This window comes from Populus trichocarpa, chromosome 17 (assembly GCF_000002775.5).
Source record: "Populus trichocarpa isolate Nisqually-1 chromosome 17, P.trichocarpa_v4.1, whole genome shotgun sequence".
In the NCBI taxonomy this organism is placed as follows: Eukaryota; Viridiplantae; Streptophyta; class Magnoliopsida; order Malpighiales; family Salicaceae; genus Populus; species Populus trichocarpa.
This window is the reverse complement of record NC_037301.2, coordinates 7982403-8004189: the sequence shown is the minus strand read 5'-3', so window position 1 is coordinate 8004189 and position 21787 is coordinate 7982403. Positions and strand designations below refer to the sequence as shown.

The window sequence follows — 21787 nt, the reverse complement described above, 5'->3', positions numbered from 1 at the left end:
AGAGTTGATCTAACCTTAGAAAAAAGATTTAATCTTCACTTAATCTTTGAATTATATAGATATATACACACAAACATAATTTCAACTCAAATCCAAATATAAATTAAATAAATAGTACATCCCCGAAATGGTATGCCGAAACACTTAAAAATCAAAACATATGATTCTAATTGAAAACATAGAACACCAAATGAAATGGAATTGTCAGCCTTATTCTGACTTGCTGGCGCCTGTGGTACACGTGCCAGTAATTCTTCCCCAACTCGTCTAATCTAGTCTCTAATTTGGTAAAAAAGAGGGTTAGACATTTGTTTAAGTTTAAATTTGATCTCTTAAGTTTTAATTGTTTTAAATTCATAACATTGAATTTTATTGTGCCTAATCAATCATTAACCGAGTGTCAACAAAAATTTCAACATCTCAAGTGCCTTATATCAAGCTAAACAAAATAAATTATCAGGCTTAAAATCCAATCAACTTACTGTGAAGTGAAATAATATTAAAAGTAACAAAAAAGTTGGGAGTGAAATTAAAAAAAGAAAGAAAAAAAAAAGGAGAGGAAGGTGCTTCCTTGTTCAAATGTACACAAGTACCAGTTTTTCACCCTGAGTATTTGTAATGTTTTTATTAATTTGTGAAATGTTAATTCAAATTAATAACTCAATTTTTTTTCCAAAATGAATGTAGATATGGGAGTAAATATGTTATTAAATGTATTTTATTTTCAAAAATAAATTCTTAAAGTATATCGTTTGAGAAAGAAAAACTCTTTAACTCAAATAATCATTGGGAATAAACTAACAATTCATTATGGATAATGGCAAAAACTTGATATACAAGGCAAATTCTTGTTTATATATCAATTAATAATAATGTTTTTAATTAATTTATTTGAATTACAATATCTTTCAAATATATAAAATATTAAAAATATCAATATTAAACAAATAATTAAAGCTATTAAATATCACATTTTTCTTCTTCTTTTATTTTTCATTTTTCATTACGAAGTTTTTTTGTTCTAATCACAGTAACTTGTTTTCTTTGTTAAGTAATTAATTTTGACCTACACCTCAACAATAATAAATTTCTGTTTATATATCAATCAATAATGTTCATAATTAATTTATATGAAAATTAAAACATGATAATATCTTCCAAACATAGAAAATATTAAAAAAAACTCAATATTAAACAAATAATTAAAGCTGTTAAATATCACATCTTTTTTCTTCTTTGCTTTTCATTTTTCATTACAGAGTTTTTTTTTCTAATCATGGTAACCTTTTTTTTTTGTTAAGTAATTAATTTTTACCTACACCTAGACAATAATAATTTTATGTTTATATATCAATTGATAATGTTCTTAATTGATTTATATGAAAATTCCAAATATGACAATATCTTCCAAACAAAGAAATTTTATTTTAGAGTTGTCAGATCTCAAAAATAAACATTGGAATACATACATACATATATACATACATGTATATATGCACACTTTGTTAAATAATCCAAAGAAAATAAAAAGAGGAGGTTAGAGTTTCATTATTACTATATAACATAATAAATTAATGAAAAAATATTAACTTAACCTAAATATAAAGAGGATATATATATAGATTAAAACAAAAGAAACTGAGAGATTATTATACTCTTAATAAATAATAAAACAAAATAACCCTATATTTTTTAACATCTTCCATCAAACTTACGATGTGGCAGTTATAAGTATCAAGAGTTTGCCAAGTAGAAAATGAAAGTGGAAAATAGAATGCGATTTGGTAAAGAAATCTGCAATCTGCAAAGAAGAAAAAACAAAAGGCAAAGTAATGGTGTCATGTTTGAGATGATGGCGAGTAAGATAATAATCGATCTCAATGTACTTAGTTTGTTCATGAAAAATTGAGTTATGAGCAATCTAAATAAAACTCTGGTTGTCACAATACATAGGAGTGAGATGAGAAAAGAAAACTCTCATATCTGCAAGTAACCAACATAACCAAAAAATCTTTTTGGTAATAGATGTCATAGTACGATACTCTGCTTTGGTTGAAGATTGAGAAACAATAGTTTGTTTCTTACTTTTTCAAGAAATAAGAGAGTCACCCAAAAAGATATAGAAACTAGTAACAAAGTTATGATATGTGGGATCACTATCATGATCAGCATCAAAGAATGCACGCAGCTCCAAATAAGAGGTGTATGAAAGTAAAAGACTCTGAAAGACTATGCCCTGAAAGATATTGCAAAATACGAAGAACAACTGCCTAAAGAATGAAAGTAGGAGAAGCAACAAACTGACTAACAACATGAATAACATATGTAATATCTTGACGAGTAATAGTGAGATATATCAAGCTCCCAATAATAATACAATATAAAGTAGAATTTGGCAAGAGTAAACCATTAGAAGAAGAATACATTGTGTTAGCCTCAATGAGAGTATCTACAGTCTTATTATCAATAAGTCTAACCCGTTCAATAATATCTGTAACATATTTTGACTGAGAAAGAAGATAACATCTAGGTGAGTAGACTATCTCAATACCTAAGAAGTATCATAAAGAACCCAAATCCTTCATTTCAAACTGTCTAGCCAACTCTGTCTTTAAAACTAAACTACCATCAATAACATAACTAGTAATAATCATGTCATCAACATATAAAGACAGAATAATATGACCATAATCAGTGCATTTAACAAAAAGAGTAGAATTATGACTATTATAAACAAAATTAAAGAAAGAGATCAACAAAGAATTTTTCAAACCAAGCATGAGGTGCTTGCTTGAGACCGTGTAACACTTTCTTGAGCTTGCAAACCTATCCAAAATCATGTGAAACGCCAGGAGGGGGCACCATATAAACTTCATATTGAAGATCTCCATTCAAGAATGCATTTTTAACATCAAGTTAAGAGATATGCCACTGACGAACCGAAGCTACTATAATAAGAGTACGAATAGTAGTCATTTTTACAATAGAAGCAAATGTCTCCTCATAATTCATATCATACTGTTGAAAGTATTATTTTGCAACCAACCTACCTTTGTATCGCTCAATAGACCCATCAGAATTAGTTTTGATCTTATACACCAAACAACAACCAACAACACTCTTACCAAGAGGTAGATGAATCGAATTTCAAGTATTTATCTTATACAAAGCAGAAAATTCCCCATCCATATACCAAAGAGAATCAAGAATTACCTTTTTATTGGGAAAAAAGGCTTAGAGAAACAATGAATGGAAGCTAAAAAGAAAGTAAATGATGAAGAATAACAAGAATAAATAATATTTGGTAACTTTATGGACTTGCGAATGCGTATGGTTTTGACGTAGAGGTAAATCCACAATCTTAGATGGAGTTAGAAGAACCATAAAGGAGAATGAAGCTTCAGGTGTGCCAGAGAGTAAAATGTTAGTACTTGTAGAATCATCAGTACAAATTGGTCAAACATAATAAAGGGTAGGGGTACTAGGAACTTGAAATGATAAACTATCAGAATCCTCAGAAAAATAATCTATATGAATAAGATCAGATCTAGTCAAGCTATGAGTAGTGGATGAAATGAAAAATAAAAGTATATGATCGAGAAAGACAACATGACGAGACACATAAAATTTCTAAGTTATTGGATCAAAACAACAATACCCCTTTTTACCTTCACTATAACCAAGAAATACACAAATAGTAGATCGAGAGGAAAACTTACTGCGTTCTATATAAGAATGAAAAACAAAACAAGTACAACTAAAAACTCTAAAGGAAAAATAATTAGGGGCATACCCATACAACTTTTCAAAATGAAATAAACCTGAAATATAAGAAGATGGAATTGTATTAATCAAACCTATAACAGTAAGAACAGCTTCACCCCAAAACACAATAGGAATTGAAGTAGATAATAAGAGAGAACGAGCAGTTTCAATAATGTACATATGTTTTCTTTCAGCAACGCTATTTTGCTCAAGAGTATCTATACACAAGGTTCGGTAAATAGTTTTATCTAAGGTAAGCAACTCACAAAATTTATTAGAGGTGTATTTCCCTACCCAAATCACACCTAAAACATTTAATAACAGTAGAATATTGTGTTTTGACAAGAGCTTGAAAGGCTGTATATATCTCAAGGAGGATGAAGCTTGGGTGAAACTAAGTGGAGGTCCGAACCGACTGATGTTGAAGAATCGATATTTCATTAAATAAACCCAACAATAACGAGTATGATCATCAATAATAAGAAACATAATATCAAGACCCTTGTTTTGTGGCAATATGAGAAGGTCCCCACACATTAGAATGAATCAAATTAAATAAAAAAGAAGAAACATAAATACTTCGATTAAAAGTTAAAACGGAAAATTTTACGAGTTTACATCCATTACAATCAGAAATATCACAAGTTTTGTAAATTTCCTAAGGTTCCCATGGATGCTAAAAATCTCAAACGAGAAGATAAAACATGACCTAGATGAGAATGCCATAAATAAAAACTAGAAAAAGAAGGACTCAAACGAAAAAAAGACAAATCAACATTAGTAGTAGCAACAACTGACACTCTTAACTCATCCAAAATATATAGTCCCTTCTCCCTACGACCTGTCCCAATTAGCTTCTAAGAATGTAGATCCTGCATACAACAAAAAAAAAAGAGGAAAAAATGACTAAATAATCATCAAAATCACATATTTGACCAATAAAAGCAAGATTTAATGTAAGGTTTAGAATAAGATAGACTTTAGGGAGAGACAAGTGAGGTGTGACAATATAACCAACACCTATTAAGGATATATGAGTGCCATAAGCAATCATAACATGAATAGAAGACGAAGGGGACATAGAAGCAAAAGATAAAGAATCTGGAGACATATGATGTGAAGTACCAGAATCCAAGACTCATTCAAAATGTGATATACCTGAAGAACTATAAGGCAACTGACCTACAAAAGAAGAAGTAGACTAGCTTGTGGTTGTAAGGAGAGAAACTTCTAAAATTGCTTAGCTAGAGTACTAGGATTGGTGAAATGACCTGATGAGACTGTTGCTGCAGTATTATGGTGTGGTGTTTTGTAACCCTGAGGTGGTCTATAAGCATTAGATTGTGACCAACTGTCATGTTTTCAGGCTTGATTATACTTTCTGAGCTTAGGATATTGAGCCTTCTAATGATCTTTCTACCTATAAAAATTGCACTTGTCGAAGGCAACCCTTGTATAAGGCTTATTCTGATTAATGAAGAATGGCTTAAAAGATACTACTAGCACAGAAGGATTAAAGGTAGAGAGAATTTCCTTTTCAAAATAAGACTGAAGTCGTATTTCTTCAGTCAATAACAATTGAGTCAAGAGAAGTAAGTGGAGAACAATACAAAATTGAACCTGTAAGTCCTTCAAAATTATTGTAAAATGCCATTAAAAATTGTACTAATCATTACTGCTTTCTACGATCAATATAGGCACCATATGCTTTTAATTATGTTGATTCTGTAAGAGTCAATTGATCCTAAAGATCTATAATAGCAAAATAAAACTCTTGAATACTCATATTCTTCTAGTGAAGAACTTATATGTTGTTCTCTAATTGATACTGCTTTACAAAACTTGATTGGGTGAATAACCTTTATAGATGATCCTAAACCTCCTTTGTTGTCTCATACTTCACTAGCTGTGTGCCTATGGAATGCTCAACAGAATTGTTAATGTAAGTAATAATCTTTGCATTGTTTGCATTCCAAGCATTTATCGAAACAACATAATTCTCATTAGTATTTTTAGGTTTCACAAGTGTTTCATTAACATATCCCCACATCTTTTTAGAAAATTTCTCATTACACAATTCCAATACGAATAATTCTTTTCATTCAACTTCACATTTACAGACTGAAGTGAATCATCTCTTTCAGTAGCATAATCAACAAACAAAGAAAAAAGCAAAAAGCAAAATACCAAATTGCAGAAATTGAAGGAATTATACGATTAGTAAAAAAAAAAATAATCCAAAGAAAATAAAGAGAGAAGGCTAAGGTTTCATTAATACTGTATAACGTAATAAATTACTCGAAAAAGATTAACTTAACTTAAATACAAAAAGGCTATATATAGGCTAAAACAAAGAAAATTAAAGAGACTATTCTACCCTTAAGAAATAATAAAACAAAATAATTCTATATTTTTTAAGAAACTTGTTATCCCACAAGATTATTACTATTTCTTGTCCATACATACTGCGTACCTAGAAGTTCTCAGCATCTATCATTTGAAAACATACACAGAAATATATTAAATCAATACAAGGGCTATGGATTATGATTTATTCAATTATAGAAACAAATCATTCAATTATATAAATTTAATTTAAAAGAACATATTTGAAATAATTTCAAAACTTATTGATATCTGATATATATGGATATATCCTTATCGTGCTACATGAACTTCAAGTTTTCTTCTCTATAAATACCTACAACCTCGAATTTCTTCATACACCAATTTTTCTCAACAAACACAATACTACAAGAGAGAAAAAAAAAACAAATAAAAATGGAGAAAGCTTCTTTCAAGTTGGTGTTCGTGATTGTTTTGTTATTGTCTACGACCTGTAAGTCTCTCTCATATATTTTTTCTCCCCAAATTTACTAGCTACTTCGTCCTCTGCTTAATTTTTAAGGATCACAGTCTTGAAAAATCATGGGTTTATTGCGTTCATAAACACAAAAATTATTTAATTAATTAGTTAATGAAGTGATGAACATATATTATTTTTATGTGATTGGTACGATCCGCTTTAAATAGCTGGAAGTCTATAAAATAAATATTTTTTTGAAAGATTTCATTCTAAGCGTACGTTCATTATTTTTAAATACATTTTCTTTTTCATTATTAACAAATCAACACATATATAAATAAGAAAAAAAACAATAATATTTTGCTGCAGGTTTTCTAGATGGAGTTGAAGCCCTTGGATATTGTTCAAGTGACTCTGATTGTCCCTCCCGCTGCCCATCAGGTTGCACAGATGCTCATTGCCAGTACGTAGCAGAAGGTGATTTCGAGTGCTATTGCGGCCTAAATCCCTGTCTTGGGTGATCATCATATTTACGTTCATCACTTTGATTTTCATACATATTGAGCTGATCATCAGAATAAATTACTGATGCAATAATAGGGGTGATCTTGTATCTCTTTTAATTTATAATAATACATCTAAGTTATGCATTAATTTATGCACATTGCTTTGGTACGATGTTGTGTTAAATGTTAACGTACACAAGTCTATTTAAAAGGAAGTTTAAGAGTATGGTAAAATGTTTTTTTAAGAAATATACTGAAATAATAATTTTTTATTTTTTAAATTATTTTTGATATCATCATATCAAAACGATATAAAAATATAAAAAAATTAATTTCTTTTTAAAATATATTTTCTAAAACTCATGTTACAGGTGCACACGCAGAGTGTCAAGTCTCTCCTCTTCCAAAATTTATTATTATAACCCAGAATCTAATTTCCATGTAAAGAACTTCTTTTAAAGGTTAATTAATGAATTTGGAAACGAAGAATATATATAAGCGTATTTAACTTCAGGATCAAGCGAGGTTGTCACCGAAGAAAAAAGTTAATTCAATACCAAAAGAAATAAAGTATTCTCTATTCGATCCTTTTTCTCAATTTTTTAAATTTTAAAATATGAAATTTCAATTTTTCAAGCCATTTTTTACTTCAAAAAATTAAAAACAATGTTAAATTGAGTATATAGTCACGTGTGGAATATATAGTGAGTTAATAAACTATTGTTAACAATATTTCAGACATAGAAATCTAAAACTAAGTAATAAAGAGATTCAACAGATCTAACTTTAATTTAACATTAAATGTACGATGTAATTAACTTAACTCGAAAAAAGTTTGAGAGATAATAGGTAACTAATTTACCATTATAAAAATCTTTTTGATATTATCAATGGTTAAAATTAGATTTAATTTTTTTTAATTTAAATTTTAAATTAAATCATGTAAAAATTATATCATTACGATCTTATTAACTTATCAATTTAATATGTCTAAAAAAAATTAAAAACGAAAAAAAAAAAGGTTAAACCAAAATAATAATAATTATGAGTGATGGTATGGTTGGAGGGCCATAGACAGGAAATGAGGAGGGGGAAAACTAAACTTCGATAAGGTACTTCTGTGGGCTGGGTGATAGCTAGACGTGTGCGCGTGACGCGAGGGAGAGAGATAAAAGCGTGGGAACCCGACCATATTGAAGAGTGTTACGACTAATTCTTTAGTCTTCGATAGCTCACTAGATTGCCATAATTACAATTTACAAGAACAACAACGTCGTCGTCGTCGTCGTCATCAGTATCACAAATTTAGCATATCCTTATACCGCCCTTGAAATTCTAAAGAACAAAACCCCACGCAGGTCCGCAGGTAGTTACGGTTTGTCTCTGTCCCGGTTTGCGCCCGCACGCACTTCAAAGTTTTCTTTTGGTCTATCTAAGTCCAGAAATAGAAGAGAGAGATGAAGGACCAGAAGAGTGAGAGCGATGGTGGGTATGTGAGAGCAGATCAAATAGATCTCAAGAGCTTGGACGAGCAACTGCAAAGGCATTTGAGTAGGGCATGGACTATGGAAAAAAACAAAAACAAGAAAGATGGAGATCAAGGAGAAGGAGATATTGAAGAAACCCCAAGACTCGCCAATAACAATAACAGTACCACCATAGCAAGACAAGAATGGGAGATTGACCCCTCCAAGCTCATCATCAAAAGTGTTATAGCTCGCGGCACCTTTGGCACCGTTCACCGTGGCATTTATGATGGCCAAGATGTTGCTGGTACGTTTCCATGTGTGTGTGTGTGTGTGTATTCATATTTGTACATGTGTTCCCTTTCTTATTCTTCAGATGCCTTTCTTACTCCGCCACACCTCCTCCTCCGCTACATCAATATAATTTGAACGTGTTTTAGTTTGTGAAATTAATGTTATGTATCTTGATGTAATTTGGTTTCTAATTTGCTATCAGAAGCTAGGGTGTGCCCTTTGGCTTTGTTAAAAAGTTAAAAATATTAATTAATTTTACGAGGAGGCGTAATTATATAGTTTACCCTTGGCTTTATATGCATCAAAAGCGATAAAATCCTTTGAAATCATAAACATGTTGATCATTAGAGCTTGTTTTTCCTTGGTTGCTGAGGAATGCTCGTACATTAAAGAAGGTAAATTCAAATAATTTACATTAGCCATCTCATCAGTTGGGTAAAAGAGGAAAAGGAAAGGTGTTTTGCTTTCTTTAACTTGTTCCTGGATCCTTGCAGAAATCCGTGATTTCACGAGATTTTTTGATTTGGCAGTTGGACGCAGCAGCATCTCCGTTAGCCTTTTCTTTTTCTAACCTCAACTCTCATGTGTCCGAATTTATTATTGTTATTGTTTAATTATTTTTCTGTCATGTTTTGGCTTACTTTCTGGAAAAAAAAGGTTTGAGAATTAATTAAGCTCAACTCCAGTGAAATCTACCTTGGATATGGAACTGCCAAGTGCTCCACCTAAACACCTAAGAAAAGCCTTGCCCCACTATCATTATTTTTCTTTTTTCCTATTTTCTCGTGTTGAGTTTTATATTCTTCCTCTGGCTTAGTTAAGCTTCTCGACTGGGGGGAGGAAGGCCACCGGTCAGATGCCGAGATAGCTTCTCTTAGAGCAGCTTTTACGCAAGAAGTTGTCGTTTGGCACAAGCTTGATCATCCCAACGTGACTAAGGTAAGATTTTGTTTCATGCATGAACCTTCTCTCCTCTTGATTTCCCCAGATAATATGACACTGACTAAAAAGTTTGAAAACATTCAACCTTCCTTCCATCTTTAAAAGATGCATGTGAACCTTCACAATAAAAGATGCAACTTGTTCTATCATTCAAAGTATCACGGATAATCAATTTCGAACTTTAAAGCAATGACGTGCTATACTTACTTATGCTTCCCTGGTTTGGATACTTAAAATGCAACTGGCTTATATAATTTGGTGCGTTTTTTGGAGTTTTCTTTATTTTGAGTGGCGAAGCGAATGAGTTTTGCAAAGTGTACTGTAACATTTCCATAGCATTTCTGGAGTATTTCAATATGTATTCTCTTCAAGTACCCGTCTTACATCTTCGATGAGGATTTCTCTCATGTTTATATCTACTTTCTCTGAATCAAGCTATACTCCTTCTGCAGTTTATTGGAGCTACAATCGGCTCATCAGAGTTAAACATACAAACAGAGAATGGTCACATTGGCATGCCAAGTAATATTTGCTGTGTTGTTGTCGAATATTGCCCTGGGGGTGCTTTGAAATCTTACCTCATAAAGAATTGGAGAAGGAAGCTTGCTTTCAAAGTGGTTATTCAAATGGCACTAGATCTTGCACGAGGGTCAGATACTCATGCCCATTTGTATTTTATTTTGACCTTCTAACCATTCGGATGTTTTCCGTTTTTGCCATTGAAACATGCTATGCAATTCGAAATTATTGAAGCTGCCTTCTTGAATTCCTTATAGGTTGAGCTATCTCCACTCAAAGAAGATTGTCCATAGAGATGTTAAAACTGAAAACATGCTTCTGGATAAGACACGTACAGTGAAGATAGCTGACTTTGGAGTTGCTCGCCTTGAGGCATCAAATCCTAATGAAATGACCGGCGAGACCGGAACCCTTGGGTACATGGCACCAGAGGTATAAATTTAGAAGCCACACAGGCCTCTGCTTCTTGACAATTCAGTATTAAAGTGCTTTATCATTGAAACAATAGTGTTATAATCGAGAATGTGAATTTAAGACTCAAGTTCGGCCATGAAGAACAGTTGTCTCTTAATTTTACTTGCATGCTTCAGATATTCTAATGTAGATTCTTTCGCCGGTGGAGATTGACATTTCAATATGGTGAATTGGGGGGGTTGAAAATAGTTGGAAGGATTATATGCATTACTGAAATTGTTATCGTTTGAAATTTCAGGCTAATGTGGCTTCTATTTCTGTGCTAGAGTTTGTACATCTATTTAAGTGGTTGATTGTCAATAAATAGAGACCGCTTAAGTTAGCAATTTCCAAGCATTCATTTCAGCTTTGATAACATTTTTATCTTATCTATCATCAAAATATTGTGATTGAGCAGGTTCTCAATGGCAATCCATATAATAGAAAGTGTGATGTGTACAGTTTTAGTATCTGTCTGTGGGAGATATACTGCTGTGACATGCCATATCCCGATCTCAGCTTCTCAGAAGTGACATCTGCTGTTGTTCGACAGGTAGATGAAGTGTTTTAAATGCTGTACATGGTTTTCTGCAATGTTTGAACCTCACCCACTGCTGTAAAACTATAAATTGCTCAACAGCCAAGCCTTTGAAAGTTTTTTCTTGCTCCTCTCACAACCAAGCTTTTTTTGGTCAAATTACCATCTTTCTTTCCTCTTTTTACTCAAGTGGCCAAGCTTTAAATATCTTTGCCCTATCTTAATAACATCTCCCTTGCGCCCCCCCTCTCTATAGACGCTTAGTAATCTTTTTTTTACCAGTTATTGGAAGTCATAATATAACGTTTGTAATAGTTTTAACAATCACTACTATCATAGAAAGCTGAAAAGTAAACAAACGTTTATAACAGAATCTAAGGCCAGAAATTCCTCGCTGTTGCCCGAGCGCTCTTGGAAATGTAATGAAGAGATGCTGGGATGCTAATCCGGACAAACGGCCAGAGATGGAAGAGGTTGTCTCCATGTTAGAGGCAATTGACACGTCCAAGGGTGGAGGTATGATTCCTTCTGATCAGCCTCAAGGTTGTCTCTGTTTTCGCAGGTATCGAGGGCCGTGAAAGACTTCCTCCATGAATTAAACATCATCAGGATATCGACAGTGAATCCTATTGACCACTTCGCCTCTTGTTTTATTCAAGACACTGGCTTTAAAGAGCTGGGGGTGTAGTCTGCAGAGGCTATATGCTAAAGAGGAGCTCTGCGATCCCTGTCTTTCTTGGACAATGGATTCTGTTTTATTTCTTAAAAGTCACACCTCAGTTCTTGCTTTGTTTTATGTAATTGATTGAACATTAATATAATGGATGGGCCCTGTACACCTGTGGTTTTTTTTTAAGCAAATGCGAGGGGAGTCATACTTAAGTTTGTCATCAAGTTATGGAGATATCTTTTATTTTTGTTTTTATGTTTGAAATTGTATTTAAATATATTTTAAATGCTATAAACTAGGACACATAATTAACAAATATTAATATTTGATAAATTGTGTGCATTGCGTAATCATGATGCTGAAAACGAAATTTGATTTCTAAGAATTCAAATAAGAATATACAGTTAGAGCATGTTTGTTTTTCATTTTAAAGGTATTTTTTAAAAAATATAATTTTTTTTTTATTTTTAGATTGTTTTGATGTATTAATATCAAAAATAAATTTTAAAAAATAAAAAAAATATTATTTTAATGTATTTCTAAATAAAAAATAATTTAAAAAACAATTGTTATTATAATATCAAACTGCTAAGAATATTAGTAACGATATCCTAGCCTTCCTTTCACTCTCAACTAACCTCGTCATAGTTTTTAGTAGAACAAACTAGCATTTATAAGTTGTTATTACTCTAGGATTAGGATGGGAGAGAGGACCAAGTCCTAATTAATAATAAAATAATATTTTTGGGTCTATAATAAACCATGTATCAAGAGACAAACCATCACACCTATTTTTTTAATTGAGGCAAACCATGAGCCCTAATTAATAATAAAATAGTATTTTTAGGTCTATGATAAACCATGTACAAAGAAACAAACCATCACACATATTTATTTGATTAAAGCAAACCATGAGCCCTAGTTAATAATAAATTAGTATCTTTTGTTCTATAATAAACCATGTACCAAGAAACAAACCATCACACCTATTTATTTAATTAAGACAAATCATAGCTCACAATCTTTAATGGATAGTAATTTAGCTATAAACTTGACCTATTATTTTTTTATAAACCTTATATTCACTCCGACTTTTATTAAAATATAAAATCCACAATCATGGTAGCTCAGATTTTAGTAAAATTCTAACACCGCATGCCCATCATTGCTTGATATTTCATCTTTTAAAATTAAAAAATATTACAATTTTCAAAACAACACTTTAGATGATCAAGTAAACATACAAGCTCAAAGAACAAATATATCAATCTAGGAGTTTATCTACCGGTATTGATAATATAGAACTATAACAGTCATTGCAACATTTATCAACATAAATCACAAATATTAATCACTCAATGATATAAACCTCATGGTGTGACATGAAGTAGTGTGAAAATTTAGCATAATGATTCAAAATAAATTATAGCATGCTAATTTTAAATTATTCATTAGTAATTGAATAGCTCTAAAATCTCAAACTAATAGACAAATAGAGAAATATAAAAGAAGAAGCACGATCAATCACACAAGAACATACAAAGAATTTAAGTTGTTCGATAACTTAGACCTACTCCACGGTCGAGACGATCATAAAAATTCATTATGAGAAAGTAGGATATTACAAGGTGTTACACAAAATTGCTCTCTCACCTAAAATCCCAAAGTAACCCAAAACTTACCTTTTCTCTCTTCTCTTGAGCCATTAAAGTGTAGAGAATGGAAGCACTCACAAATAAACCTTAACCGTAAAATATGACGACTTTAGATTTTTCATATGAAGTAACTAAATAGGTATTTCTTTTCTCACTTAGGCTTATAATTTAAAACAAACTCAACAAATCTTCATTTTGGCTTAAATTGAGTCAACTTACAAAACTTAAACTTCTCTTTCATTGTCTCCACCAAGCACCTTTTAAGTATTACACAAGCCAATCAAGTCCAAACAATGCTTGAACTTGATTGATATAATACCTTGTGACATGATATCTAGAATAAAGTGTTACACGACATCAATATGTTTGATCATTTCATGATTCATCCAGTTCTTAACCAGATGAATAACACTCTGGCTATCACAATGCAGAACAATCAACTCATGTGACAAACCAAGATTATTAACCAAACTCTCAACCATAAAGCTTCTTTCATTGCCTCTATCAATGCCATATACTCAATCTTTATTGTAGACAAGGTAGCATTGGATTGCAAAATTGCTTTCCAACTAATGGCACACCTCAAAAGAGTAAAAACATAATATGTTAGTGACCTCTACCTATTCAATTCACCACCATAATTTAAATCTATAAACCCATCAACACTTTTTCTAATGCTACTACACTTATCATATACCAAGCTAAAATCTGTAGTATCTCTAAGATAATAGAGTATCCATTTTATGGTTTGCTAGTAAACTTTATCAGGATTTCTCATAAACCTACTGACCACACTAACAACATGTGAAATGTTTCAATGAGTACAGATGATAACATATATAATGCTTCCAACTATATTAGCATATGGAGCACCTGACATGTACTCCTTTTCCTTTTCAGATTTTAGTGACAAAGCTAAAGATAACATGAAATAGGTGCAATTAGAGCACTCACTGTCTTGTAGTCATGCATACCAAAATGTTTAAGTATTTGTTTGAAATACTTTCTCTGTGACAAAAACAACTTGCCAGTGTTTCGATCTTTACGTATCTTATACCTAAAATCATCTTTGCACCTAAATCTTTCATCTCAAATTTGGCACTCAACTGATCCTTTAAATTGTTGATGCTATACATGTTCTTAGAGGTAATCAACATGTCATCAACATACAACAACAAGCACAAAAATAAACCATTCAAGAGCTTTCTAAAATACACACAATTATCATAGTCACTTATAAAGTAACAATTTCCAAGCATAAAAAGTATCATACCTTTTATATCACTATCTTGGTGACTGTTTCAATCTATATAATGAATTCTTTTTAAGCACACATGGTTTTCCTTACCTTGAGTAATGAAACCCTCTAGATGATATATATATAGGTCATCTTTTATAGCTCACCATATAAAAAAGCTAGATGATATAAATAGGTCCTCTTCTATAGCTCACCATATAAAAAAGCTATTTTGACATTTAGCTGCTCAAAATCTAAGTCAAACATAGCAACCATAACAAGCAATACTCAAATGAAACTATGCTTTACAATTCGAGAGAACACTTTATTGAAGTTGACACATTCTCTTTATGTAAAGACCTTAGAAACTATGTGTACTTTAAACCTTGTATCATCAACCAATGAGATTCCATCTTAGTTCTTATAAGCCTATTTGCACCTAATAATATTTTGGCCTTATAGTGGTTTAACGAGCTTTCATGTCTGGTTCTTATAAAGAGACTCAATCTCCTCATCACAACAAGCATTCACTAAGAATTTTGTTTGCAAGAAATCGCTTTTTTATAAGAACAAGGTTCATGACCATCAATATTCTTTATAACTTTCAAAGTAAAATCAACTAGATCAACATGAACATATTTAACTAATGTTTTTATTTGTCTTATTTATCTTCATGTAGCAATACTATAAGGTTATTCTTCAGGTGCTTTTTTTTTTATATCAATAATATCATGCACCATTTTCTTAAAAGGCACAATTGAAACAATTTCCTCCACTATCTCTGAAGCTCTAACCTTAAGCTCCACTTATTTTTTAGTACCCTAATTCATCTCAACATCAACACTACTTGACTCATTTTCATTGCAAAATATAATGGACTCATCAAAGGTCAAATCTCTACTAGTAATAAACTTAGCCGACCTCGGATCAACACTCTACAATTGATATCTCTTCACTCTATATGCATAGCCTAGGAATATGTATTTCCTCATTCTCATCCTAAATGTATCTTTCTTAACATCAATATAAGTAAGACAACTAAATACTTTCAATTTAGAATAATCAGCAAGAGAACTAGACCATACCTCATATGAATTTTTCAACTCTAAAACTATCGATTGAGATTTATTCACCAAATAACAAGTTATGTTAACTACTTTAGCCCAAAAGTTTTTTGAAAATTTAGCTCCATACTACCTAATAAGAAAGCTCAAGTATCCTAAATGTATCATAAATGTATTGATTAGTGTATTAGCCATTAGTATAAGATATTTATCTTTTGGAGTTGCAAGATTTAGATATTTGAAATCTATGTTACCTTTAATTTGCCATTTTATTTTTCAAAATTGCCACTATATTGAATATTCACTAAATATATCTTACTAGCCTAATAAATCCAACTTTTAAGGGTCATTCAATCTCTACCTTCACATGATCAACCATATTTGGAGCCATTTTTCTTGGAGGTTATTAGTGTGCCTTAAACCCAGACTTGATTAGTAGAGGATGTCCAATCAAATTTCTATCTAAATTAGGCATTTCATTATAATCCTAAACAAAACAACCTTTTATAAATATGTTGTAAACACCCAAAAGAAAAAAAAAACAATATATATATATATATAGAATTGATGACTCAGTTTTCGCTGTCGATTTCTGCATCGGCAGCGAAGCAGTTTTCGCTACCTATTTTTGCATCGGCAGCGACGCAGTTTTCGCTGCCGATTTCTGCATCGGCAGCGACACAGTTTTTTTTTTTTTTTAAAAAAAATAATTAACTTAAGGAACTGGGAGGGAGGGGTAAAACCGGTTTTAGATAGACCAAAACAAGGATAAGAACACATCTAAACCACCCCCAAATAACCCACCTCATTTGATGGGGAGTATAAATACAAGAAGGAGAGAGAGGATGATCCATCCTCTTCCCAAACAGCAGCTGCATGTCGTTCTTCCCTTCCTCTTTCACAACAGTAACCTAAACCAAACCAGTAGAGAGTGCTTTGTGAACGTGTGAGGGAAAGATGAGACCTTGAGAGAAGATTAGACAGCTGCCTAGAGGGAGAGGGAAAGGAGGGCTGGAAAAACGTGAGAGGAAGAAGAAGGAGGAGAACCAGAAAGAGAAGAGAAAGAATAGTGTCAAACCTTCCTCAAACTTAGTTAGATTCGAAAGGTATGGGTCATGAAACTCCCTTCCTCTTCTCTTTAAGACCAGAAACAGAAATGAAGATGAAAACCCTAAGAAAATTGACCTAAGACCTAAGCTAGCTGTGAAGGAAACTGAAATTAACTAGGAGGACAAGGAAACAGAAATGAAATGAAGCCAATTTCAGAACATCTAACAAAGAAAAATGAATAAAATGGAAACAACAAATCATGGTAGAGGGCTGGCTTTAACTATGGGGTTGGCCAGCATGCATGTGTGTGTTCTGCTGGGATTTGTTGAGGGATTATGTGCTGAAATTGATGGTTTCCATGTGTGTGTTCTGCTGGGATTTTATTGAAGGATTATATGTTGAAATTGATGGTTTCAATGTGTGTGTTCTGCTGGAACTTAGTGACAGTGTATATGTTGGGGTTGTTACAGCATGTGTGGTATGAGTTCGTGCCAAAATGTGTGTTGTGCAGCGAAATTGTGATTCGCTGCCGAAACTGTGTCGGCTGCAGCGAATTAGCATTCACTGCCGAATTGTGTGTTGTGCAGCGAAACTATGATTCGCTGCCAAAACTGTGTCGGCTGCAGCGAATTAGCATTCGCTATCGAAACTGAGTTGTCTGCAGCGAATTTGTGATTCGCTGCCGAAACTGAGTCTTCTGCAGCGAATTAGCATTCGCTGTCGAATTGTGTGTTGTGCAGTGAAATTGTGATTCGTTGTCGAAACTGTGTCGGCTGCAGCGAATGCTAATTCGCTGCCGAAACTGAGTTGTCTGCAGCGAATTCGTGATTCGCTGCCGAAATTGAGTCTTTTGTAGCGAATTAGCATTCGCTGCTGAATTGTGTGTTGTGCAGCGAAACTGTGATTCGCTGCCGAAACTGTGTCGGCTGCGGCGAATTAGCATTCGCTGCCAAATTGTGTGTTGTGCAGCGAAACTGTCATTCACTGCCGAAACTGTGTCGGCTGCAGCGAATTAGCATTCGCTGCCGAATTGTGTGTTGTGCAGCGAAACTGTGATTCGCTGCCAAAACTGTGTCATTTGCAGCGAATTAACAATTCGCTGCCGAGTGGCGTGTTCTGCAGCGAACTTGCGATTCGCTGCCAAAGTGGAGTTGTCTGCAGTAAATCGCTGTCGAAGTTGAGTTGGCTGGAGTGAAATTGTGATTCGCTGCCGAAACTGAGTTGTCTGCTACGAGTTAGCATTTGCTGTCAAAATTGTGGCGCCAACAGCGAAACAATTTTCGCTGCCGAACTGGCTGCCGGTAGCGAACCAGTTCTCTCTGCCGAATTGGCTGCCTGCAGCTAACCAGTTCTCGCTGCCGATTTCTACAATAAGCCTCCTAGGCAGAAATAACTTAAATGCTAGTAACAATTTCATGGTATGATGGTGTAAAATGTGAAACACTTGAATGTGAACATATGAACTCTTGAAATAAGTGTGATGACGAATGTGATTCAAAAATACAAATGTACTTATTTGTGACCATTGATGTCTTAGGTGCTGCGGTTGGGATTGGACCATCGTCAAGACAAGAACAACCCACAAGTGGAGCAGGTAGGTGACTTGCACCTTTCTTTTTCATACGTTGAATAATGAAATACTTTATCATGAATATTACCATATTGCGTTAGAACCGATATTAGATTGTCGAACGCTTAAATGTTGACAAATGGTTAATTAGCTTCGGCTAATGGCATCCGAACGGATGGCCGGGACGAACGATTGATTAGTTTCGGCTAATGGCATCCGAATGGATGGCCGGGACGAACGATTGATTAGCTTCGGCTAATGGCATCCGAAGTGGATGACCGGGGTGAGTGAACGGTTAACCTCAGTAAATGATGCCTTAAAAGGATAGCCGGGTTTAAGATTATGGTTGATTGCAAAAATTGGTGCATCTATATGTACTACAAGCTGTTTATACCAAGTACATGAAGAAATTATAAATGTTAATGCTTCATTTAACTGCCAGACCGTTTAGTTACCATTATCATTATTATTAAGTAATTGCATTCTCTTAAATGTTTTGTACTGCAGCAGGGACGTCACACCAACGAGATGTCTAGGAAACCCAATACACGGGAACCTACTTTTGCAAGGAATCATGTAGATGCATTCTAAATCACAATGTATTTTGTATGAATCAATGTACTGAATGTGTAACTTTTATTAGATCCTTTTGTTTAAATTCGTAATGGCTATTAGTAGGATAGGAATGCAAACTCATGTCTATGTATGTATATTTTTAATATGAACTTCTAATCATGCAACCATAATATTATGTGTTTATGTAAGATTCACTTTTTAATGAAATGTTGATTGTATGGATTGTATTTTGATGATGTGAGGGATCAGGTTCGCTGATTACCGGCACCATGTGTGTCAGGTATATAAAAAAAAAATTATTGTTGTTTTGGGCTTGAAAAGCCGGGTTGTTACATATGTAGTAGTACTACTAGTTTTTTTTAAGCTCTTCCAGCATACTTGTACTTACAAAGGTTGGTATAAGCATGTCTTTAGTTCTAAACTTAACCACAATTAACATGCCTTGAACTCCACCCTATCCATTATCCATTTTTAATGGTCATGGAGGAAGACTAATCATATCAAGCAAGATCAATACACAATCTTGATCTAATTCTATTGAATAATCTGCTGCAGTATCCAAGACTTATTTCCTAAACAAGGTGTATGGTTGAGACTCCTCTCCTCTTACCAAATTATTTAGGTGTTGTATTCTCTTAAACTAGGCTTTAGAAAACTATCCTTATTTTTATGTCCTTTCCTAATCTAGGAGATGTTGGTGATGACTAACAATGTCATTCTCCTTGTCATTAGGCTTGAATTATTACTATTATAGCTAATGCATGTTCTAGTCATTGTTAGGTAATCTTTTAATCCTAAATGTTTTGGCTTGTCTCTAAGCTATTACATCATCAACATTTCCCCCAAGTCTTTACCCTTTGAAAGAATTATAAAGTGATAGAGCACTTATATATCTTATAATAAGGCATTTCTTGAGCTTGTTAAACCATCATTTTGGCTTTTCCATGATCTATGTATTTTTCCCAAAACTAGTGTTTGTGACCGACTCTAACGTTTGTCATGATTTATTAGTCTTTATCTTTTAAAGCTCACCATTTTCAAGGACCTATAAGGCTTAGAAGTAGCCACTGCTGTAGTAATTTTAGGTAATGAATCTTTATTTATCTTTATATCTTTGTCTAGAAAATTGATGCGTCCGAACTTTAGAACCTTTTAGATTTGGTTCTTAAAGGCTACATAATTGTTAGTGTCATAATTCTAAGAGTCATGGCATTTAAAATATTTATTTCCTTTAATTTTATTAATAGTAAAGATCATGTGATTTTCAAAGAGCTTAACTTGCCATTCAAGAATCAATTGGTTGAAGATTTCTTCATCTCTTTTGATGTCAAAAGATTACTCTGTCTTCAACTACCCTTTACTTCTTTACTACCAGATTTAGTAGCCTCCTTAGGCTTTCTCAATGTTTTTAACTAAAAGGTCTTTCATCCTTGATTTCAATGACCAATTTGAGATGTTGTTGAACCTCCTCAAAGTATTCATCAGAGTTTGAATCAATCAATGAGTGAGCACTCATGACATTATTTGAATATCCAATAGCATAAGTCCTTTTTAGTACCTTTTTTTTCTTGTGTTTGAGCATCTTCTCATAATGAGTAACATCATCTATGAAGGTATAAATATCTAAGTAATTGATTCCTATGAACCTCTTATTTATGTTTCGCTATATTTCTTTTAATAGTAACTTATGCACCCCTACTCATATATAATTATAATGTGCTTAGTTTTTAATATTTTAAATCATAAGGTACAACTTTCTATAACCTTGCTTCGATTATTCTAGCTAGTTTATCCAATGTTACTTCTAGTTTTATCCTATATAAGTACTTAGAGAAATGAGTTTCCATCTCTTGATAATTATTAATTGATTTGGGTGGTTGTGTGGAGAACCATTGTAAAGCTGTTTTGGTTAATGAAGTATCAAACAACCTTAGCCTTACAGTAGGGTTGGTTGAGTCTTCGTCATATTGATATGTGACTTAACGATGTGTTCCCTTATTGTTTGGTTATCTTTCCTAGAAAATTACATAAAATCAATAATTTTTATTCGTTTAGAGATTGTGTACATTTTATCAACATATTCAGGGTATGAATGATTGAAAACAAGTCTTATTATTTATCCTATTTCTAGCCCCATCTCTTTTAAATATTGGGCTAGTTCAACTATGTCTGTTTTATCTATTGTTGATCAATAATAGAGAATTGTTATGCAAGGGGATCAAGGTTCTATTGCTGTCAAATAGTTAGTAGGGAATAGAATTTTCTAGTAGTAGGTTATTGTGTGGGATATAATTTTATAGGGTTAAGTAGTTAGCTTGTTGTTGTCTATATACCTGAAAAACAATTAGTATGTCAAGAGAAATTACATTAAAGGTTAGGCTATGTTTGTTATTGCATATGATATATTGGGAAACACCATCCTATAATAGAGGCATATACATTCCAAACACCTTTACTATATTAGCAATTGCTTTAGATTTCCCTAGAATTTACCCCCAAATTATTTACATTCATGTGTTATTAGGCTTATTCTAACAAATTTTATTATGTGTGATTCAACTAATCAAATATGATTTGTATAACTCTGGTTGACCATCATTATATTATAGTGGTAGGTTGTATTAGATGTGTTCTCCATATCTATTTGTAAAGCCCTCACATCAACATTATAAATAT

The 21787-nt window shown here is 32.7% G+C and overlaps 1 protein-coding gene across 1 annotated transcript; it reads left to right on the top strand.

Annotated features, from left to right (window-relative positions):
* The first annotated feature begins 8277 nt into the window (after positions 1–8277).
* Positions 8278–12150, top strand: LOC7482348 (serine/threonine-protein kinase STY13). Its single transcript, XM_002323978.4, has 6 exons — positions 8278–8850; positions 9655–9776; positions 10232–10428; positions 10556–10730; positions 11170–11304; positions 11661–12150. Exons 1-6 carry the CDS (start codon positions 8535–8537, stop codon positions 11865–11867), a joined length of 1152 nt encoding a protein of 383 aa, XP_002324014.3. The 5' UTR covers positions 8278–8534; the 3' UTR covers positions 11868–12150.
* Positions 12151–21787: the final 9637 nt, after the last annotated feature.